The sequence below is a fragment of the Leopardus geoffroyi genome, chromosome B2 (genome assembly GCF_018350155.1).
Source record: "Leopardus geoffroyi isolate Oge1 chromosome B2, O.geoffroyi_Oge1_pat1.0, whole genome shotgun sequence".
NCBI classification, from domain to species: domain Eukaryota; kingdom Metazoa; phylum Chordata; class Mammalia; order Carnivora; family Felidae; genus Leopardus; species Leopardus geoffroyi.
The window spans coordinates 66647546-66667290 of NC_059332.1; the positions used below are offsets into that span (position 1 = coordinate 66647546).

At 39.4% G+C, this 19745-nt stretch overlaps 1 protein-coding gene across 4 annotated transcripts in view; it reads right to left on the bottom strand.

Annotated features, from left to right (window-relative positions):
* Window positions 1-8844: 8844 nt before the first annotated feature.
* The window catches only part of SLC17A5 (solute carrier family 17 member 5), a 49408-nt gene continuing 38507 nt past the window's right edge, over window positions 8845-19745 (bottom strand). For 3 of the 4 annotated variants that reach the window (XM_045498783.1, XM_045498786.1, XM_045498784.1), the window contains 2 exons: window positions 14014-14104; window positions 8845-10205 (listed from right to left, as the gene is read on the bottom strand). In XM_045498783.1, coding sequence (XP_045354739.1) covers window positions 10068-10205; window positions 14014-14104 — 229 coding nt within the window. In that variant the 3' untranslated portion in view covers window positions 8845-10067. The remainder of the gene's footprint in view (window positions 10206-14013; window positions 14105-19745) is intronic. The other variant, XM_045498785.1, reaches the window with a different exon arrangement.

The window sequence follows — 19745 nt, forward strand, 5'->3', positions numbered from 1 at the left end:
AAGTGGGGCTCAAACTGACAAACTGTGAGATCATGACCTGAGCAGAAACCAAGAGCCAGATGCTTAACTGATTGAACCACCCAGCTGCCCCCATATCTTTATCCATTCACCAGTTGATGGACACTTGGGCTCTTTCCATAGTTTGGCTATTGCTGATAAGGCTGCTATAAACAATGGGGTGCATGTATCCGTTTGAATCTATATTTTTGTATCCTTTGGGTAAATACCTAATAGTGAAAGTGCTGGATCATAGGGTAGTTTTATTTTTAGTTTCTTGAGGAACCACCATACTGTTCTTCAGAGTGGCTGTACCAGTTTGTATTCCCACCAACAGTGCAAGAGGGTTCCTCTTTCTCTGAATCCTCACCAAAACCTGTTGTTCGTGTGTTGTTAATTTTAGCCATTCTTACAGGTGCAAGGTGATATTTCATTATGGTTTTGATTTGTATTTCCCTGATGATAAGTGATGCCAAGCATCTTTTCATGTATCTGTTAGCCATCTGGATGTCTTCTTTGGAAAAGTGTCTATTCATTTCTTCTGCCCATTTCTTAACTGGCTTATTTGTTTTTTGGGTGTTCAGTTTGATAAATTCTTTATAGATTTTGGATACTAACCCTTTATCAGATATGTGGTTTACAAATATCTTCTCCCTTTCTGTAGGCTGCCTTTTACTTTTGTTGATTGTTTCCTTCACTGTGCAGAAGGTTTTTATCTTAATGAAGTCCCAATATTTCATGTTTGCTTTTGTTTCCCTTGCTTTCAGTGACGTAGCTAGTAAAAAGTTACTCTAGCCGAGGTCTAAGAGGTTGCTGCCTGTGTTCTCCTCTAGGATTTTGATGGTTTCCAGTCTCACATTTAGGTCTTTAGCCATTTTGAATTTATTTTTGTGTATGGTTTAAGAAGGTGGTCCAATTTCATTCTTTTGCATGTTGCTGTCCAGTTTCCCAACACCATTTGTTGAAGAGACTGTCTTTTTTCCATTGAATAGTCTTTCCTGCTTTGTCAAAGATTAGTTGACCATATAGTTGTGAACTTTCTTTCTTTCTTTCTTTCTTTGTAATTTCTACACCCAACGCGGGGGGTTGAACTCACAACCCCGAGATCAAGAGTTGTATGCTCTTCTGACTGAGCCAGCCAGGTGCCCCTGACATTTTCATTTTTAATAGTCAAAGTGATGTACATTCATTGTGAAAAAAAATTAAATAATGCAGAAGAGTGACAATTAGAAAGTGAAATATTTCTTCCCTTGCCCAACTTTAACATCTTCAGAGTACCGCTTAAAAATTATTTCTATCTCATACTCTTCTGTTCATAGATGCTTATGTTCAGAGCAAGCCCACTGTCTCGTTAAATAAAACACTTCCCATCTCTACTCTCATGCTCCTTCCCTGCATTGCCACTCACTCTAATGTGTTTATTATATGTTCTTACTTATGCAAGTATCCTTGGAAATATTGATTTTTTGTGTGTGGGTTTTTAATTTTTGGAAGTGGTATTGTGCTATAAGTCTTCTTTTTACTCGGCACTTCTTGAGGTCTCTGCATGTTTCTGAGTGATATTATACCCTAATAAACATGAGACACATTTAACTCATGTTTCCCTAAACAAGGACATCTAGGTTGGCTCTAAGTCTGTCACAATAAACAGGGTAGTGCGTATGCTATCTTAAGTACTTGAGCGAGAATCACGCTTCGACATATACCCAGGTCTGGGGCATTATACGTGGTGAAAGGACATATTCTTATTTAACTTAAGCACAAACATTACATTTTCTGGAACAGATATGCCAGTTCATATTCTCTCTGCTCTCCTTATGGACAAGAATTTTCATCTCTCCATATCCTTTGCTAATACTTGGTACCATCAAACTTTCTAATTTTTGCTGATCTGGTGGGTCTAAAGTAATATCTCATTACAGTTTTAGTTTACATTTCTTCTTGTTTCTATAATTACTAGGGAGTTTGACCTTTTGTCCATGTAATGGTTTGATACCTGGTGCTCTGTTAAGTGAGTGGTCTATTCATCGTTGGCTCATTTTTCTCTTGGGTTTTCTGACTTTTTCTTGTTGACCTGCAGGAACTCTTTGAATATTCTAGATATTAATCTCTTATACTGACAAGATGTTGCAATCTCTCCTCTAGTCTGTCATCCATTTACTTTGGTATCTTCTGCTGAACACAAGTACTTAATTTAATATAGTGAAATCCGTATAATTTCCTCCCTATTTCTAGGCTCTAAAGATATTTTCCAATCTTCTTTTCTATTTAGCTTCTAATTTTGCATTGCTACTATTAACAGATCTTTTTCTATGTATTTATCAACACATACATAATTTGGTAACAAAAATAAGATAAAACAATGTATATTGTTAGGTAACTCTCTTCCTCCAACAAAATGTATGGACTTTCTCCTATATTTCTATCCAGATCTTTCTCACTTTTTATTGATTTTATTTTATTTTTTAATGTTTATTTATTTTTGAGAGGGGGGGGACAGAGAGAGAGAGAGAGAGAGAGAGAGAGCAAGTGGGGGAGGGGCAGAGAGAGATGAGACCCAGAACCTGAAGGAGGCACCAGGTTCTGAGCTTTCAGCACAGAGCCTGATGCAGGGCTTGAACTCATGGACCTCGAGATCATGACCTGAACCGAAGTCTGACGCTTAACTGAGCCACCCAGGTGCCCCAGATCTTTCTCCCTTTTTAATGGCTGCATAACATTCTCTTCTATGAATATACCATACTTATTTAACAATTTCTTTATTGATGGAAAATTGACAATATTCCAAAAAAAAAAAAAATGCTTAGTGCTTGTTCAAGTATTTTTTAGGCTAGATTACCTTAAGTAGGATTGCCAGTTCAATGAATATATTGATTTAACTTTGACTTACTGAGAAATTACTTCACAAAAACGTTGTAATGTTTTTTATGCCCATCACCAGTGTTCAGACATGACTTCTAATGGAGACAGTATAGCATAGGATTAAAGAGAGTCTGTAGTAACAACAGAGAAACCTGATTTCAATCTTATCTCTGCCACTTAGCTGTGTGACTTTCCAGTTTCCTCATCTGTAAAGGTGGATCTAATACGTACACGATAGGGCTGTGGGGAGAATTCAGTCTATGTTGCATGTAGAGCCCTCATACAGTACCACGCACCAAGTCTCTACTCTAGGATATTTATAAGTATTGTTATTTATAATATTATAATACTAGGTGATACTTCTATACCCAATTTTGAACACATCTTCACTATTTCCTCAAATAATTTAGTTTTTTTTTTTTTTTTAATTTTTTTTTTTCAACGTTTATTTATTTTTGGGACAGAGAGAGACAGAGCATGAACGGGGGAGGGGCAGAGAGAGAGGGAGACACAGAATCGGAAACAGGCTCCAGGCTCTGAGCCATCAGCCCAGAGCCCGACGCGGGGCTCGAACTCACGGACCGCGAGATCGTGACCTGGCTGAAGTCGGACGCTTAACCGACTGCGCCACCCAGGCGCCCCAAATAATTTAGTTTTTATTCAGTTGACAGTCTCAGTTAGTCCTGGTTCAATCCATTCCACCCTCTTATTCTTCTTTCCAATCTCCTCAGACTTTGGAAGAATGGAGACTCGGAAGATTTAATAATGTGCACCTCATGCCTGCTTGCTCCTCTGGTCAGTCTAAATCTGATGAGAGAAAACCCACCATTACTCCTCATCAGCCTCGTTGTGTTCCGTCTTACTCTGTAGGTCAAAAATCAAGGGCAGAAAGAGGGTCTGGTGTGTGAGAGACCCTCCCAGAAAGAACAGAAGCCAGGGGCATGGGCAGTGGCTCTCCAGTTACCATTCGTGCTATAGTAAACATTGAAAATGGGTGATGGTTAGAGCCCTCACTGGAAGGGGAGCCTTTCACAGATGCAGAAATGAGGAAAGTGTGGGAGAGGAGGTATGGAAAAGAAAGGGTGAGGTTTTTGGATTTATTTTTCTCTCCTACATTCTGAACTTTCACTTCCCAATGGGAACTGAGGTCCCCCCAAATTCTTGCTTCCCATCCCATAATTTTTTTAAGTTTATTTATTTATTTTGAGAGACAGAGGGAGAGAGAGAGAATCCCAAGCAGGCTCTGAGCTGTCAGTGCAGAGCCCCATTTGGGGCTTGATCTCATGAACCATGAGATCATGACCTCAGCTGAAATCAAGAGTCAGACACTCAACCAACTGAACCACCCTGGCCGCCATCCCCCATCCCGTTATTTGAAATAATAAGGTTTATGGAACCAAGAATAGAAGATCAACAGCTCTCCTGGAGGGAGTCTATTTTTCAGTAACAGCACAGAGAGGAAGGGTTGGTCTGTCACACCACACCAGTGTCCTAATCATTGAAAATTTCAAACTAGTATGTGAGTAGAAATAATGAGTTCAATGTTTTTACAGAAGCAACCGAATTGTGTCCTGGCTTAAGCTTATAGAAAACATTAAAAAAAAAATCTGTAATCCTATAGAACAAACATGGAACAATTAAATATTCCCTAAAATCACACATAGGGCAAAGATAATGATATAAGATTCCTAGCTGGAGTCGCTTTGAGGCAGGGCTAATTTTACAACTGAGGAGAAGGTAAGAATCTTAAATGTGCCCTTACGCACATGGCTTCTCATAAGAATCTTTTAAATTAATAAGCAACAATTTTGTTCTTCAAATCATTATTTGATTCTGTTCTAGGGACAGATATTAAGGAATTTTTCTTTGGTCTGATATAATAGTTAAAGCCAGTGGGCTTATTTGGTTGAATTTGGCATTGGGAGGCTGAGTCCCTGTAAGGGCCAAGGACCTCTCCATTAACAAGTCTGATCCCAACTTTAAATAGGTCTTGTCCCTGCATTTGCAAGGTGATTGTGAGTATTGAGGTGGTGGTGTATGTGGCAGTGCTGTACAAATGGATTGGTCTCTCTGTGATTCTCTATAGCTGGTGATGATCACCAAGAGAATCCTGTGAATGCCCCAGGATCAGCTTCCTTCCCCTGACAAAAGAACAGCCCAAAGCTCTGCAGACATCTCAAGTATCATCCTGGTGTTAAAAAAAAAAAAAAAAAAAAAAAAAAAAAAAAAAAAAAAAAAGTGCTTTATAACAGAGAGCCTGTAGGTAATTTATCCAATATGCACATTTGAAGTTCATGTAACAGCTTCCTGATACTTCACACAGAACAGTTCTTGAGCCTTAAAAAGACCAGACTATGTATCCTACCCAGATCACCTTCAATCTCAACCAAAGTTCCATGGCAAGCTCAAGTTTCACACTGGGGAGCCAGCGTGAAGTCGTTAAAACGCTTCAAACCTGGGCTATTTGTGGTGCTCTACAGGAAGACAGGGGTCAAGACGCACACTTAATGTGACAGGCCATGACTCGTTTGAAATGCTAGCATATTTCAGGAGCTTCTGCCAAAAAGAGCACTTCAGGAAAAGATTTACTGCGATATTCAGGATGGTAAGGTTCTCCCTGCCCGAAGTGCAGCCTATTAGCGTGAAGGCGCGAGTAAGGGGAAACAGGGCATTTAAATGCTTTTCAGCTCAGTTGTGCATTAATGGCTTCTCACTTTACTAGCACAGGACTGGCAGTGACGTGGAACTTCTAAGTTTCCTCCTCCTGCAACATCAAGATAAAGTGAAAGTAAACAGGCGCTTGGAAAGTTACTAGTGTTTTTCCTCATCAAAGCACATGAAAAAGGGTGGCAGAAAATTTATTACATTTCTTTTGTTTTCAGTAATGGGTGTACTTACAGCATTTCATAGCAGGAGCTTCTAGAAGTGTTTTCTTTTCTTTTCTTTTCTTTTTTAAAAATTTTTTAATGTTTATTTATTTTTGAGAGAGACAGAGTGCAAGTGAGGGAGGGGCAGAGAGAGAGAGAGGGAGACACAGAATCCAAGGCAGGCTCCAGGCTCTGAGCTGTCAGCACAGAGCCCGATGTGGGGCTCAAACCCACAGTCCATGAGTTCATGACCTGAGCCGAAGCCGGATGCCCAACCAACTGAACCACCCAGGCGCCCCTAGAAAGTGTTTTCTCTATTACTCTCTTAGAGCACAAACTTTTTATATTTGTCTTTTCTGCTTATGGTTACTCTAAAAGGCAGAGGCATCTGAAAAGGTTTTGTGATCCATCTTAATTTACATTTCTAGAAGAGAGATAATTTATTCTTTAACTGAAATTAGACATTGACCCCAGGTCTATGCCTCTGAGGCAGTAACTGGTGCTTTTCCAGAGACGAACGAGGCCACTTCCTATGGTGCTCTTCCTGCCTTCAAATTTAAATACTCTTACCAATATTTTCCTGTTGAGGGCGTTTTATTTAGAACAGTGGTAAAGTGCCCTTAGAGAAGAGATTATTTACCTTGCAATAGGGTCTAAATTCAAATATGTCTATTTCTGATTTCTTGAAAATGAAACAGGCTGAAGCGAGGACATTACAATGGTTAATACAAACTGCTGACTTCAGTGTTTGTCTCCATTTCTTTCATAACTCTGCTTCTCAAGGTTAGCCAGCACACTCATTTCCACTGGATTTGATTGTTGGGTGGATAATGATGTTTTTACATGGAAGGTTTCAAAGGCTGGAATCTATGAAGGAAAATGTTTGATAAATCACAATGGGAGCTCAATGAGTGAAGGGATTTGCTTTTCCTCACTGTTGTATCCCTGGTGCCAAGAACAAAGCCTTGCTTGTAATGAATGCTCAATAAATATTTGTTGCATAACTGGCAGAAATATTTTGCTTATCTAGAACTAAACTATTCTCAAATACATACTTTCAAAACCATTTACCAATGACTGCCACTTACACCTTATTTTGAGGTTAGCATTATCATTTCTTCTTTAAAAGGTGTTGGTGTTGGCACGTTTATTTCACTTTGTTTTTTGAGAAAAAGAACATATTGAAAAGAACAACATAGGAGATGAAAATTTCGATGTATAGCCCATTTAGCCAAAGGGTGATTTACTAAACATTTATTAAGCAACTAAAATATTAAGACAAAGCATGTATTGTTACAAGGGAGACCATGCTGAGATGAATCAAATCAAGATGCTTGCGATGACTCTAATAGGGAGATTGGCCACGAACAGTATTCATCTGTATTATAAAGAAAAGGCCATTCAGAAGAAAGGGGACCAAGGAGTGACTTCAGGAAGGCCTGCAGGGAGAGAAAGGACTGTATCAAATGCATATCAGTATACCCTTATTGCCTAGGAAAGAGTAGATATCCCTGTTTGCTGAATGAATGAATGACCTCTTCCTCAAAACTGAGGCTGAGTCCTTGAGTTTAAAATATAGAAAAAACTCAAAATAAATAATATGATGTTTCAGTGGATCAGAGGAAGAGACCACATCTAGGCCAGGGAGAATGTAGGAAGTCAAGGGTCATGAAGGAGGTGGAGACAAAGAGTGACTTTCCAGGTCCAAGGAATGAAATTGGTAAAGGTACGGAGGGGAGGAAAAATGGAGAGCAGATGGGGGAAGGGTTAAGTAGTTGTAGCTGGATGTAGCTGGTGGATGTGTGCTGGGAGATGGAGCAGGTGGGCCTAGGAGTTAGGAGGGTAGGCTGCTGGGTGGTTTACTGGGCAGCTAGTAAGGGGAGCTAGGGGCTTCAGCTTGGGGGAGCATCCTGATCAGGCAGATGAGATGTGTTGGGACCAGTGACCCAGCATGGGTGGAAGTTGGGCAGAAGATCAGATTCAAGGCCACTTAAACTTTTTTATTCCAGGTGGAAACAAAAGTCACAGAGATCTTATTTAGAAGATGGGAGAGGGATTTAAACAAATTCCAGAGACTTGAAAAACTGGCATGGAAAAGACATGTGGTTAATTATACACTGGTATGGGGGTAGGGTGGGAGAGGACAGAGGAGGAAGAATGCTTCTAACAAGAATAAGGAAGTGGTGGATTTTGCTGGGGACGGGGGTAAGGGAGAGAGGTTAGATTTACAAAAGTCCTAAGTGTAGAGAAGAGAGCCAGTGGGGATGTCCGGTGAGCAGTTAAAAAACCTGGTGGTGATTACACAGTAGTTTAAGCAACGGGTGTTTTGTTTCTTGTTTCTTTAAAGTGATGTTTTTATTTGAACAGTTATACTGCCACATTTGGTAAAGGGAAAACTAATTCTCTGTCCTACCCCTGGTTGCCTATTTTTCTCGCTTCAGAGGTAACCTGTTTCCAGTTTCTTGAGTATCATTGTAAAGATATTCTGTATGTATCTGTTTTTTTTTTGCCTCCAGAGAATTTTATGGGTTTTTTAAAATGTTTATTTATTTTTTGAGGGAGAGAGGAAGAGAGAGAGTGCGTGAGCAGGGGAGGGGCAGGGAGAGAGAGGGGTACAGAGGATCCAGAGAGGGCTCTGCACTGACAGCAGGGAGCCTGATGTGGGGCTCAAAGTCATTAACCGTGAGATCATGACCTGAGTTGAGGTCGGACGTTCAACCAACTGAGTCACCCAGGCACCCCCTGTATTTTTGTTTTTAAAGGCTAGAGAAGACTTGAGTGTTTTTGAGACAGAAGGAAAAGAACAAGAAGAGAGGTAGAGATTGAAGAAGCAGAAATTAACAGAGGAATTACTGAAGCAAGGTCTTAGAGGAGGTAGGAGAGGATACAGTCTGTGGTGTAGGCATACCCTTTGGGGAGAAGAGCGGGTCCTTTGCAGAACTAGGAAGGGCAGGTTGAGGGCAACAAAGATTTCTAATGCTGGATCACTCAGAGGGCCTTGGCTTGGTGATGGCACAGAGGCACCTAGAGGTAGACTGGTGGCTTGAGGAAGATGGTAGAGATGTAAAATAGCCACTCTAGACACTAGAAGCTACCATAGAACTGTCAGATCCAAAAATCCATCCAAAAATGTTTAATTTTGATGATTTATAAAAGAAATATCACCATAGCAACTTAAAGCTATTTACAAATTTAAAAATAAATGTATCCGCATCATATTACATCAAACAGTTTCAGTTAAAATGTTACAGGTAGTGTTGAACAAACATAAAAAAACATAAATGAAGTTCTAAATCACATAAATGCCCTCGAAGCATGCTCAAAAACCACTGGAAGATGGTCAGGTAAAAACTGGAAAATGTGATTCAGGAGCCGAAAGTAAGGATGATTACACCACCGGTTGTAGGCCAGAAGCTTACATGTAGTCAAATGGGAAAAAATGTGAGAATTAAAAAAAAAATTTTTAAGAAATTATTCTTGTGGAAGCCCATAGAACACAGGAGTTGGAAATTTCTATTTTAATCCATGAGAAGGTAGTTCCAATCAAGGGTGATATTGTTTGTGGTAAAGTGGGCATCACACCGTCTTTTTGCAGGTCACATGCCAAGCCGTATTCCAGTGAGCTGGGGAGGGGGAAGTGTGAGGATGCGTCAGACCACGGCGGCGGGTCTTGCTGCCTGGGTCTACTCAGCTTTATCTACACGTTAAGAGCCCCCCGGGGGAAGAACGCCATCTGAAGGGTTGGCGCTGACCCTGGTCTTGGGCGCTGCCTCTGATAAATGCTGGGCACTGTCCCTGAAGCCAGGGAGGGAATGCTCGGCGGCTGCCTGGGCATGCTTCCCTCAGCCTGGTTGCCAGGCCAAATTATACAGCGGTTGGCAGCTCCGTGGAGATGCTGCAGTTTGAGACCTAAGTGTCCGGGATTGCTGCCGACAAATCATTCTTATGAGGAAAGTGGTCAAAAACAGGTGTTTGCCACGACCTGAGAATTATTATCTACTTTAATTAAGCAAAGGTATAGAGGGGTCCACTTCAGCTCATTCCTTTATGTATGGCCCTTAAGAATAAGCACAACTCCCCTCCTTTATATCACCTGATTTACAGCCAGATGCGTGACCCTCAAGTGTAAGTTCCAGGATACATGTTATTAATAATTAAAAATAGTTAATTTTACTAATCTGGCAACTTGTGACATTTCATGATTACAAGCCTTAAAAATTTAATACAAGTACAATTTTTTCTTATACATACAATGCATACACATTAAAATATCAAAGGCACTTTTAGGTTACATGATCAACAAAAATACATTAATAGAGACAGGATTATTTATCGGTTGCCTCAGTTTCTGTGTCCATGTTGATCATTGAGAGCCCAGTTTTGCACTTCACCTTTGCCGAATAGCGTGAAGAAAATGGCACCAAACACATTAATAGCAGCAGCGATATAGAAAACGGTTTGCCATTCGCTAATCGTGTTCTATAGAAAGGAAAACATGCCGGTGAAAAACAACTTTGTTTACAGTCCACTTTATAGAAAAGGTGGTGTCACAAGACTGTTACAACACTAGTGCTAATCATAAAAGCCCCATGCTGGAAACACCCCAAATGTCCACAGCAAAAATGTGGTCTATTTGTTCAACAGAATACTATACATGATGAAAATGAATGAGCTACAACAACATTGATGCACCTCACTAACAAAATGTTAAGCGGAAGAAGCCAGACATAAAAGAGCACGTATTGAGGGACGGTTTTATATAACATTCCATTATATAAAAGCTCAAAATCACACACACAAAACTATAATCTATAGTGTTAAAAGTCAGAGTAGAGGCTCCTCTTGGTAGGGAGATGGGGGAATGGCAGCGAAGAGTACCTGGAGGCTTTGCACGAGAGGTAACGTTCTGTTTCTTGACTGGGAGCTGGTTACACCAGTTATTAACTTTGTGAAAATTCATCCAACTGTATGCTTAGGATTTGTGTATTTTTTAAATACTGTAATGCTTCAATAAAAAGCTTACTCAAAATAAAACGTGTGGCATGTCTTTCCACATGCGTTGCTAGGAAAGTACTCATCTCCCAAGTTCTCAGGTGGAGGTATAAAGGGCAGATCAAGTAAGGATGAGTTAGATGAACTTTGAAGTTCAAGTTTGAGGCCTGGCACACACAGTTCTTGTTGGCACACAAAACAGGACACGTGTGGGATTTGCCAGTTAAGAGATCAACAAAACACAATTGTTCAGTGTATAATCCAGTGGTATAAAAACATTAGGCAGTTAGCTAATTTCTGGGTCATGTGACTAACTTACAACCACTTTTTGGATTTTGCAATGTCAGTCTAACCAGAATGCTACATTTGCAGCATTTAAAAAAGAAAAAACAAGTGGTGGAACTGGTAACGGGAAAGAAAAAAGAAAGGCACTAGGAGGCTAGTATGAGGTCATTCATTTAGGAAAAAAGGAAAATCATGGAGAAAGAAAGCACTCTGCTGTTAAGTTATACTTATCTGAGATGCATGTATTTGGGGAAGAAAAATCTTAGAAATTCATTGTAAAATTTAGTAACTATTTAGTATGTGAACAATGTGGTTTTTATTTGTACTTGACTCATTCCACAAAGTTTTTGAGGCAGTGCAGTACTTTTTAATTGTGAGCAATTACAATTGTAAAGGCAAATATGTGTTTTTCCTCTTAAAAAATATCCTTTTAATAACATTAAACAAATGCTATGATAGCATATCCAAAATTCAGTTCAGTTCCCACTTTACATTCAAGACTTTATTGAAGAATCCAGATTTCCCTAGCAGAAATGCTACAATTATCCATAATAAGTAAAATTAATACATGGTAGTATGTTGACTTAAGTTTGTGTGTTGCCACAATGCTCCATGAAGATAAGGTTAAACGTTTCTGATGTGTCCATATATATTATATATTTTTTGATGTGTCTATAACGAGACACAGAATTTTAGGGGAAAAAAAAAACTTTCCCAACATCCCTATTTAAAAAAATTTTTTTTCAACATTTATTTATTTTTTGAGAGAGGGAGGGAGGGTGGGAGAGGGAGAGAAGTTGGGGGGGGGAGAGAGAGAGAGAGAGAGAGACAGAGACAGGAGTATAAGCAGGGGAGGGTCAGGGAGAGAGGGAGACACAATCTGAAGCAGGCACAGGCTCTGAGCTGTCAGCACACAGCCCAACACGGGGCTTGAACCACTTATTGTGAGATCATGACCTGACTAAAGTCGGACACTTAACTGACTGAGCCACCCAGGTGCCCCTCAACATCCCTTCCTATTAAATGAGAGAAAACAGTAATGAGGAGGCACCGATTCATTCAAGTAGGGAATTAGAAATGGTGGGAGCAGACAAGAAATAGGAACACTGTGGTGAACACATATAAGTCTGAAATCAGTATATTTGGCAATAAAAAAGTTTGTAAGCGTATTCTGAAATTCTAAGGATTAGATGGTGTTAATTTGATTACAGAGACAAAGAATTAAGTCTCTTTTACACATTTAGAGTCAGCGTCTTGAAGAATATATTTCATCAGGTGTTACATTGTTTTAAACAGTAGAAAACTGGAGTTGGAGGTCACTGATTTTTATTTCTTGCACGTGTGGGCAACTTTTACAGGGCCGAGTCTCTGCTTACTGATGTGGCGCCATGCTGCCTCCCTGCTCGAGGCCAGACCAGCCTTGGGCCCCTGGAGGGCTCAGTGCCCTTCCTGCACCCCATCCACTCCTCTAGGGCTCCTTCTCCACAGACTGCGTGTTCTCTCCCCTGTACCCACAGCACTCTGCACACATTTTTTTCTGCAGCGTTTGCCATACTGTACTTTATTTGATTACATACAATCTCTAAATGATGAGTTTCTCAAGCATAGAAGCTTGTCATTTTGCCTTTGGATCCTCAGTATCTGGCATATTAATAAGCACTCAAAAATGCCTACTTAGGGGCACCTGGGTGGCTCAGTCGGTTGAGTGCTCGACTTTAGCTCAGGTCATGATCTCACAGTAAGTCGTTCAAGCCCCGTGTCAGGCTCTGTGCTGACAGCTCAGAGCCTGGAGCCTGCTTCGGATTCTGTGTCTCCCCTCTCTCTGCCCCTCCCCCACTCATACTCCGTCTATGTCTCTCTCTCAAAAATAAACATTAAAAAAATTTTAGTAAAAAAAATCTTAACAGGGGCGCCTGGGTGGCTCAGTTGGTTGAGTGTCTGACTTCGGCTCAGGTCATGATCTCATGGCTCGTGAGTTTGAGCCCCATATCGGGCTCTCTGCTGACAGCTCAGAGCTGGGAGCCCGCTTCGGACTCTGTGTCTCCCCCCTCTCTGCCCTTCTTCTCTTGCACTCTTTCTCTTTCTCAAAAAATGAATAAACATTAAAAAAAAAAAAAAAAAGAAATGCCTGTTCAATCCATGTTTGACTATTTCAGGGCTCACTAACTCATAAGGTAGCCCATTCCATATAGTAGACAGTGTTAAGCAGGAAGTTTTCCTGTTGTGTCCTCATTACTTCTCTCCATCTGTCTTTGTGGAACTGCTGAGAATAAGTCACCATCTTTTGTGGGGTAGTCCTTCAATATGTGAAGTTACCTATCATGTCTTCACAAGTCTTCTGCTTCTGTCAGTATTTGCCATTTCACCTGCTATTTATTCATTTGCACATGACCTCCTGACATCTCTCTCACCTTTGTGGACCCACTTCTTGAATAATTTTACATAAACAAACAATTTTTATTTGTTCAAACCAAAGACACAAGATACTGTATAAAATCATGACTTCGAAGTACATGTGTGGTGTCAGCTACATTTTCATTGAATTTAGTTCTGTTGTTCTAAAATCCAAAGAGTGTTCTTTGAAAATGGACTTCCCTATCCATTAGGGCATTTAGCTTTTTGTTGATATAAGGAATTTCATAAGAATAAACACTCAAGGGTGCCTGAGTGGCTCAGTCAGTTGGGCTCCAACTTTGGCTCAGGTCATGGTCTCATGGTTCTTGGGTTTGAGCCCTGCATCAGGCATTGTGCTGACAGCTCAGAGCCTGAAGCCTGCTTTGGATTCTGTGTCTCCCTTTCTGCCTGCCCCCCCCCCCCCCCCCCGCCCCATGCTCTGTCTCTCTCTCTCAAAAATAAACAAACATTAAAAAAAAAAAAAAAAAGTAAAAAAAGAAAGAATAAATATTCAGAATTTTACTCTTAATTAAAATACACTCAACTTTGACACAGATGTGCAGGTTCAAATGAACTATGTAGACCTTTGTAGTTTATAAGCAAATTATCTACTTACATCAGGGGTCAGACTTTTAGCAATGACAGGTCCAACCATTCCTGGAATAGTGGCAAATGTATTTGTGATGCCCAGGAGGATACCAGCATACCTGCAGAAACATTTTCATAGAGGTTTATTATTGTGTTATACATTTAAGTAGTTTCTTTCAATAGATAGCTGTACTATTTCCAGAATACGCTGTATTCTTGTGAAATTTTATGTCTAAATGAAATGTCTTACTAAGTTGGACTGAATATATTTTGAATATATTTAGCTGGCAAAAAATTTGCATTTCAATAGTTAATTAGCATTCTAACATTATATAGGGGAATGCAAGCCACTAAAATGATCCTTTTTATAGTGATTTAGAAAGTGTTGAGATTGATTTTTATACATGACTATATTAGATAGGAAGCTTGATACATCTTAAGGTTTTTTAGTAAAAAAAAATTATTTCTTGGTTACAAAATCTATTTCAGTGTTGAAAATTTGAAACAAATTAAGAAGAAAATAAAATTACCTATAGTCCTTTCATATAGAGATAATCAACATTAACACTTTGGTAAATATCCTAATTATTTTTGTTCATATGTATGTATTTCTAATATTATTAGAGAAATGAGATAATATTTAACATATAATTCTATAGCTTACTTGTTCTGCTTATAATGTATCTGCTTATAGCTAAGTCCTTACACACTATCCCAGAAGTAGACAAGTTTGGTATACATTGTGTGTGTGTGTGTGTGTGTGTGTGTGTGTGTGTATGTGTGTGTGTGCGCGCGCGTGTGTGTGTAACAAAAAAAATGCATTTCTTAAAAAGTTTATTTATCTTGAGAGAGAGAGAGAGAGAGAGAGAGAGAGAGAGAGAGAATCTCAAGCAGGTTCCATGCTATCAGTTCAGGAGACCTATACAGGGCTCAATCTCACAAACTGCGAGATCATGACCTGAGCCAAAATCAAGAGTCAGTTGCTCAACTGACTGAGCCACCCAGGTGCTGCAAAAATGCTTTTTTAATAAACACAAAAAAAGTTGATTTATTTTAAGGGTAAAGCTTAGAGGAGTCAGATATTCTCACCTATGTTTAGGTGCAAATCTTTAAAGAAAGAATTCCTGCTTGTATTTGGGAAACACTAGTGATCTGCTGACTTCTCCAATACATAAAGAATGTATGTAGGGGCGCCTGGGTGGCGCAGTCGGTTAAGCGTCCGACTTCAGCCAGGTCACGATCTCGCAGTCCGTGAGTTCGAGCCCCACGTCACGCTCTGGGCTGATGGCTCAGAGCCTGGAGCCTGTTTCCGATTCTGTGTCTCCCTCTCTCTCTGCCCCTCCCCCGTTCATGCTCTGTCTCTCTCTGTCCCCCCCCCCCCCCCAAAAAAAAATAAACGTTGAAAAAAAAAAAAAAGAATGTATGTAGACTGAGGAAGGCTAAATGAAATGCTTATCATTTTCTAAAAAGAAGTCATATTGGGGCACCTGGGTGGCTCAGTTGGTTAAGCATCTGGCTCTTGACTTCAGCTCAGGTCATGATCTCATGGTTTGTGAGTTCGAGCCCCATGACGGGCTCTGTGCTGACAGTGCTGAGTCTGCTTGGATTCTCTCTCTCTCCCTTCCTCTTGGCTCTCCCCTGCCCGCCCCCCACCCCCAAAACAAATAAACATGGAAAAAAAAGTTATATTGGACTGATAATCAGGAGACCTAAAGATGTGTGACCCCCCAGTTCTACCATTGACCATCTATGTAACCTTGGGCCAGTTAGTGATAGATTATTTCCCTTATCATTCATGGGTTCATCGATGTATACATGTAACATATTTGGTGGTACCACACAAGATCCCCCACAACCCACCAAATGTACTAAAATATTAGTTTTGAGTATAACACACACATGGAAATATGTAAAAATTGTAAGTGTAGAGCTTGATGAATTTTTACAAAGTGAACACAACCATGTTGCTAGCACTCGGTCAAGAAACGGAACTTACTGGAATAAACATTTTAAAGGACATTTTACATAAGGTTGAGCTGCCTCTCAGAATGTATAAGCTTTAATTTGAATAATCATAATTTTGCCAGGTCATCTCTATTCGAAAACTTACAAGGATGGTTTAATGCTTACCCTAAAAAGACTATAATCTTTTGCCTGATTGGCAGTGGTCTGGCCCTGGTCCATCTACCCAGCCTTGCCTTATTACCTAGTAGTCTATAATACCTAACTTCAGATTCAGACAGCTCTCATTCCAGCTGCTCACATCTGCTATGCTCATTCCTGTTAATTATCTCTACTCATACTATACTCAGTATCTGAAATCCACACTCTTTCTGTCCAGTGTTTTATTCCCTTTTAGTTTTTGCAGGGCCCTACATATATGCTCATTCATGCCAACCAGAGAAGTGGTACGTGACCCACAATTGTTTCAGGCTCTGTCCATGGATCCCTGGGGCACTGGCTGCACTGAATACTGGAGCTTTGTCTTACAGAGACTAGTACCTCTCTTGGACATTGGCTTCAAAGGATGCTGACTCCTGATCAGGAATTTCATACGAATGGAATCACACAGCATATAGTCTTTTAAATTATATACTAGGGTTGCTAAACATCCCAATTGTTATGTGTATCAATAGTTTATTCATTTTTTATTGCTCTCTTTTTAATGGAAGAAACTGGGATTTTGTCATACAGACAGTCAGTGCTATGTTCTATATTTGTAGACTGCATTCCTGAGACATCATTTAGCATAATCTTACATTCCCAGTATTTCCTGTATACTGATAGTATCTAGACTCTAGATCACAGAGGGTGCATTAGATTCAGCTTTGATTTTTTAGCAAGAAAATTTAAAGGTGGTGATGGAGTTAAAAATTGGTTAACTAAGTAAATGGCATTTATTAATTTATTTTTCATAAGAATCATCTAGGTATATACAAAGTCCAATTAGAGCTTTTAATTTTTCATGAAATAATCAGTGTTATTATAAAATAAAATTCTGGTCCAAATTAAAGAAGCTTGAAATTTATTAGTTCATATAGTCTTATTGTGGGATACTAAGATTTGTTAGTATTTAGGATCCTCAGTATCTTGGTTGCAGATGACGAATCTGAAATTCCTCTCTCCATTTTGGATATGGACAAGTGCCTACTGTGGGTTGAACTGTGTCATCCCAAAATTCATATGTTGAGGGCCTAACCCCCCATTATGACTGTTCTTGGACATATGGTTTTTAGGAGGTTATCGAGGTTAAGTAAGTGTAGGGTCTTAACCCAATAGGATTAGTGGCCTTATAAGAAGAGGAAGAAAGAGAAGTCGCTCTATCTCTGTGAGTATTTACCAAGGAAAGGCTATGTGAAGACACTGAGAGAAGGTGGCTGTAAGCAAGGAAAAGAGCTCTCGCCAGAACCTGACTATGCTGGTACCCTGATCTTGGACTTCCAGCTTCCAGAACTGTGAGCAAATAAACTTCTATTTTTTAAGCTACCTGGTATATGGCATTTTGAACGGCAGTTTGAGTTGACTAATACAGTGCCTAAATAAAACATCCTGCTGAACTGAATTAAATTATCTACAAACATCAAACATTTTTATGTTCAAAACTCATTCATAGTGGATACAATAACGAAAGCATATGGCACAGGTCTTTTTAGCTTATGCCCTGTAGGGAATGTATCTTAAATTAACCAGGCTTGGCAGAACCTGTCTTTTTTTTTTTTTAAACCATTAACACCTTGCCAGTAGGAGGAACTGACTGTAATGCTGCCAGGCCTTTTCAGTGACAGATATTAAGTGCAGATGAATGCTGTGAAATTCTAAATGTCAGCACCAAGAAACTCATTCAGGTATTTCTATTACACTTGGCCAGGAAGGGCCATGAAAGATTGATGGCTATTTGGAAAAAAACATGTTGTACAGACTCAGTCTGGATTCTGTGGTGGTGGAATACTAGAATGCTATGGGATTAACAGAAATCTATCCGATTCCCCGATATCTGGGCAACAAAATCATTCATAGAAAATCTCTATCTCATTCTATAGAAGAAAAGGCTTAGAAAATACCATGAACACATGTGTATGTTATATACATGTTTATTCAAAAACCTCATCTCAGGTATGGCTCTAAGTATTTTATATATATCTCATTTTAATAGTAAAATCTACTCCATGAGGTAGGGATTGATATCTCCTTTCTACAGATGAAGAAAGATTGTAAAATGTTACCCAATTTGTCTGATTCCAAATCAGTACTTAATATTACAAGGTTAAAATCTATAACACTGCCTTCTTAACAACATAGTCGTCACTGAATTCAATCTGTAGGGAATGCCAGTTTTCTCATGCTTCATTTTTTACCATAAGCTCCAGTGCTGAATGCTTAAAAGTCTGTGGTCCTCAACTGTTCCTGTTCTAACTATCAGAGAGCTTCCCTGTGCATGGACAGACACCCAGCTGTTACCAAAGAAAAAGGAGCTAAGCAACATCATGGTCATAAAATATATAATCCCCCAGTTAACCAAGAGGTGGAGAACCAGAAACAGCTAGTATCCTTTGAATCAAGAAATTCTAGTTGGAAAGCTCATCTGAGGGGTTGAATCAAAATATAAGGGGGGGAGGGATAATTTTGACTTTGATGAGATTACATTTGTACAGCTATATACTTTTAAAAGTTACATATGTTGTTCATATACATACATATGTTGATCACAACCACAAATCTGGTGCTTACATGTACTTACCACTCTTCTAACTTCTACAACTATTTGTTGGTATCACTTATGTTACTAAACTGTTTAGTTTCATACTATATCTAGATAAATGTCTTTTTTGACTTATGACTCACAAAATGCTAGGGCTCGAACAGATGTGAAATTTAGCCATTCATCTGATGCTTGAAGCCCAGTTCTGGGATCCTGCCTGCACAACATCCAGTATATGCTTCAGGACATGATTTTATCACCCTCCACGCCAGCAGAAGCTTACACAGATGCAAACAAGGGCCATGTTACTTTCATGTTTGTGTCTTCAACATTTGGTACAGGGCCTGGCACAGTGTTTGTTAAATGACTAGATCCATTAGTCAGCATGCTATGACACTGTACCTAATTGTACAACCAATTCATCTTTTCCATCCTATCCAAAAGGATTATCATGGGAGATCTAGTTGAAATCCTGATATACTAAATATACTGTATTCTCTTTACGTCTGAGGCTAGAAATGTTGAGAAATCAGACCACTTTGCTATTTTGACTGTTAGTGATCTAATGTTATCTTGTTAGTAATCAATATTTTCTTTTCTAAGAGCTTACCAGTCATCCCTTTAATATTTTACTTGGATTGATTTGTGACTCTGGTCATGGCACCTGACTCAAAGTTTGCCAGAAAATAATAGTTTATTGCATTATGTCCAGGTACACTTATTACATTATGAGCTAAGTATATATGTGAATGTATGTGTGTTCTATTTTTTTCACAACAATCTTACAAGGTAGGTACCATGTATATTTGGTTTTTTTCCTTCCCAGAAGCTCCTGCCAGATTCCAGAGCTTCTGATGGATGGAGGGCACCTGATGAATCCTGAACTACATTTCAGCTCCATGAAATGGAGTGGGTAGCTTACTGCCTTCTTTCTGGCTAGCTGGCTGGTGAGCCAATTTTATGTTCCTTACAATTTTTACTTCTCATATTTATTTACTTAATTTTATAATAAACTCACATAAACTGAGGTAACCAGAATATGTCTGTTCTTGGCTATGAGT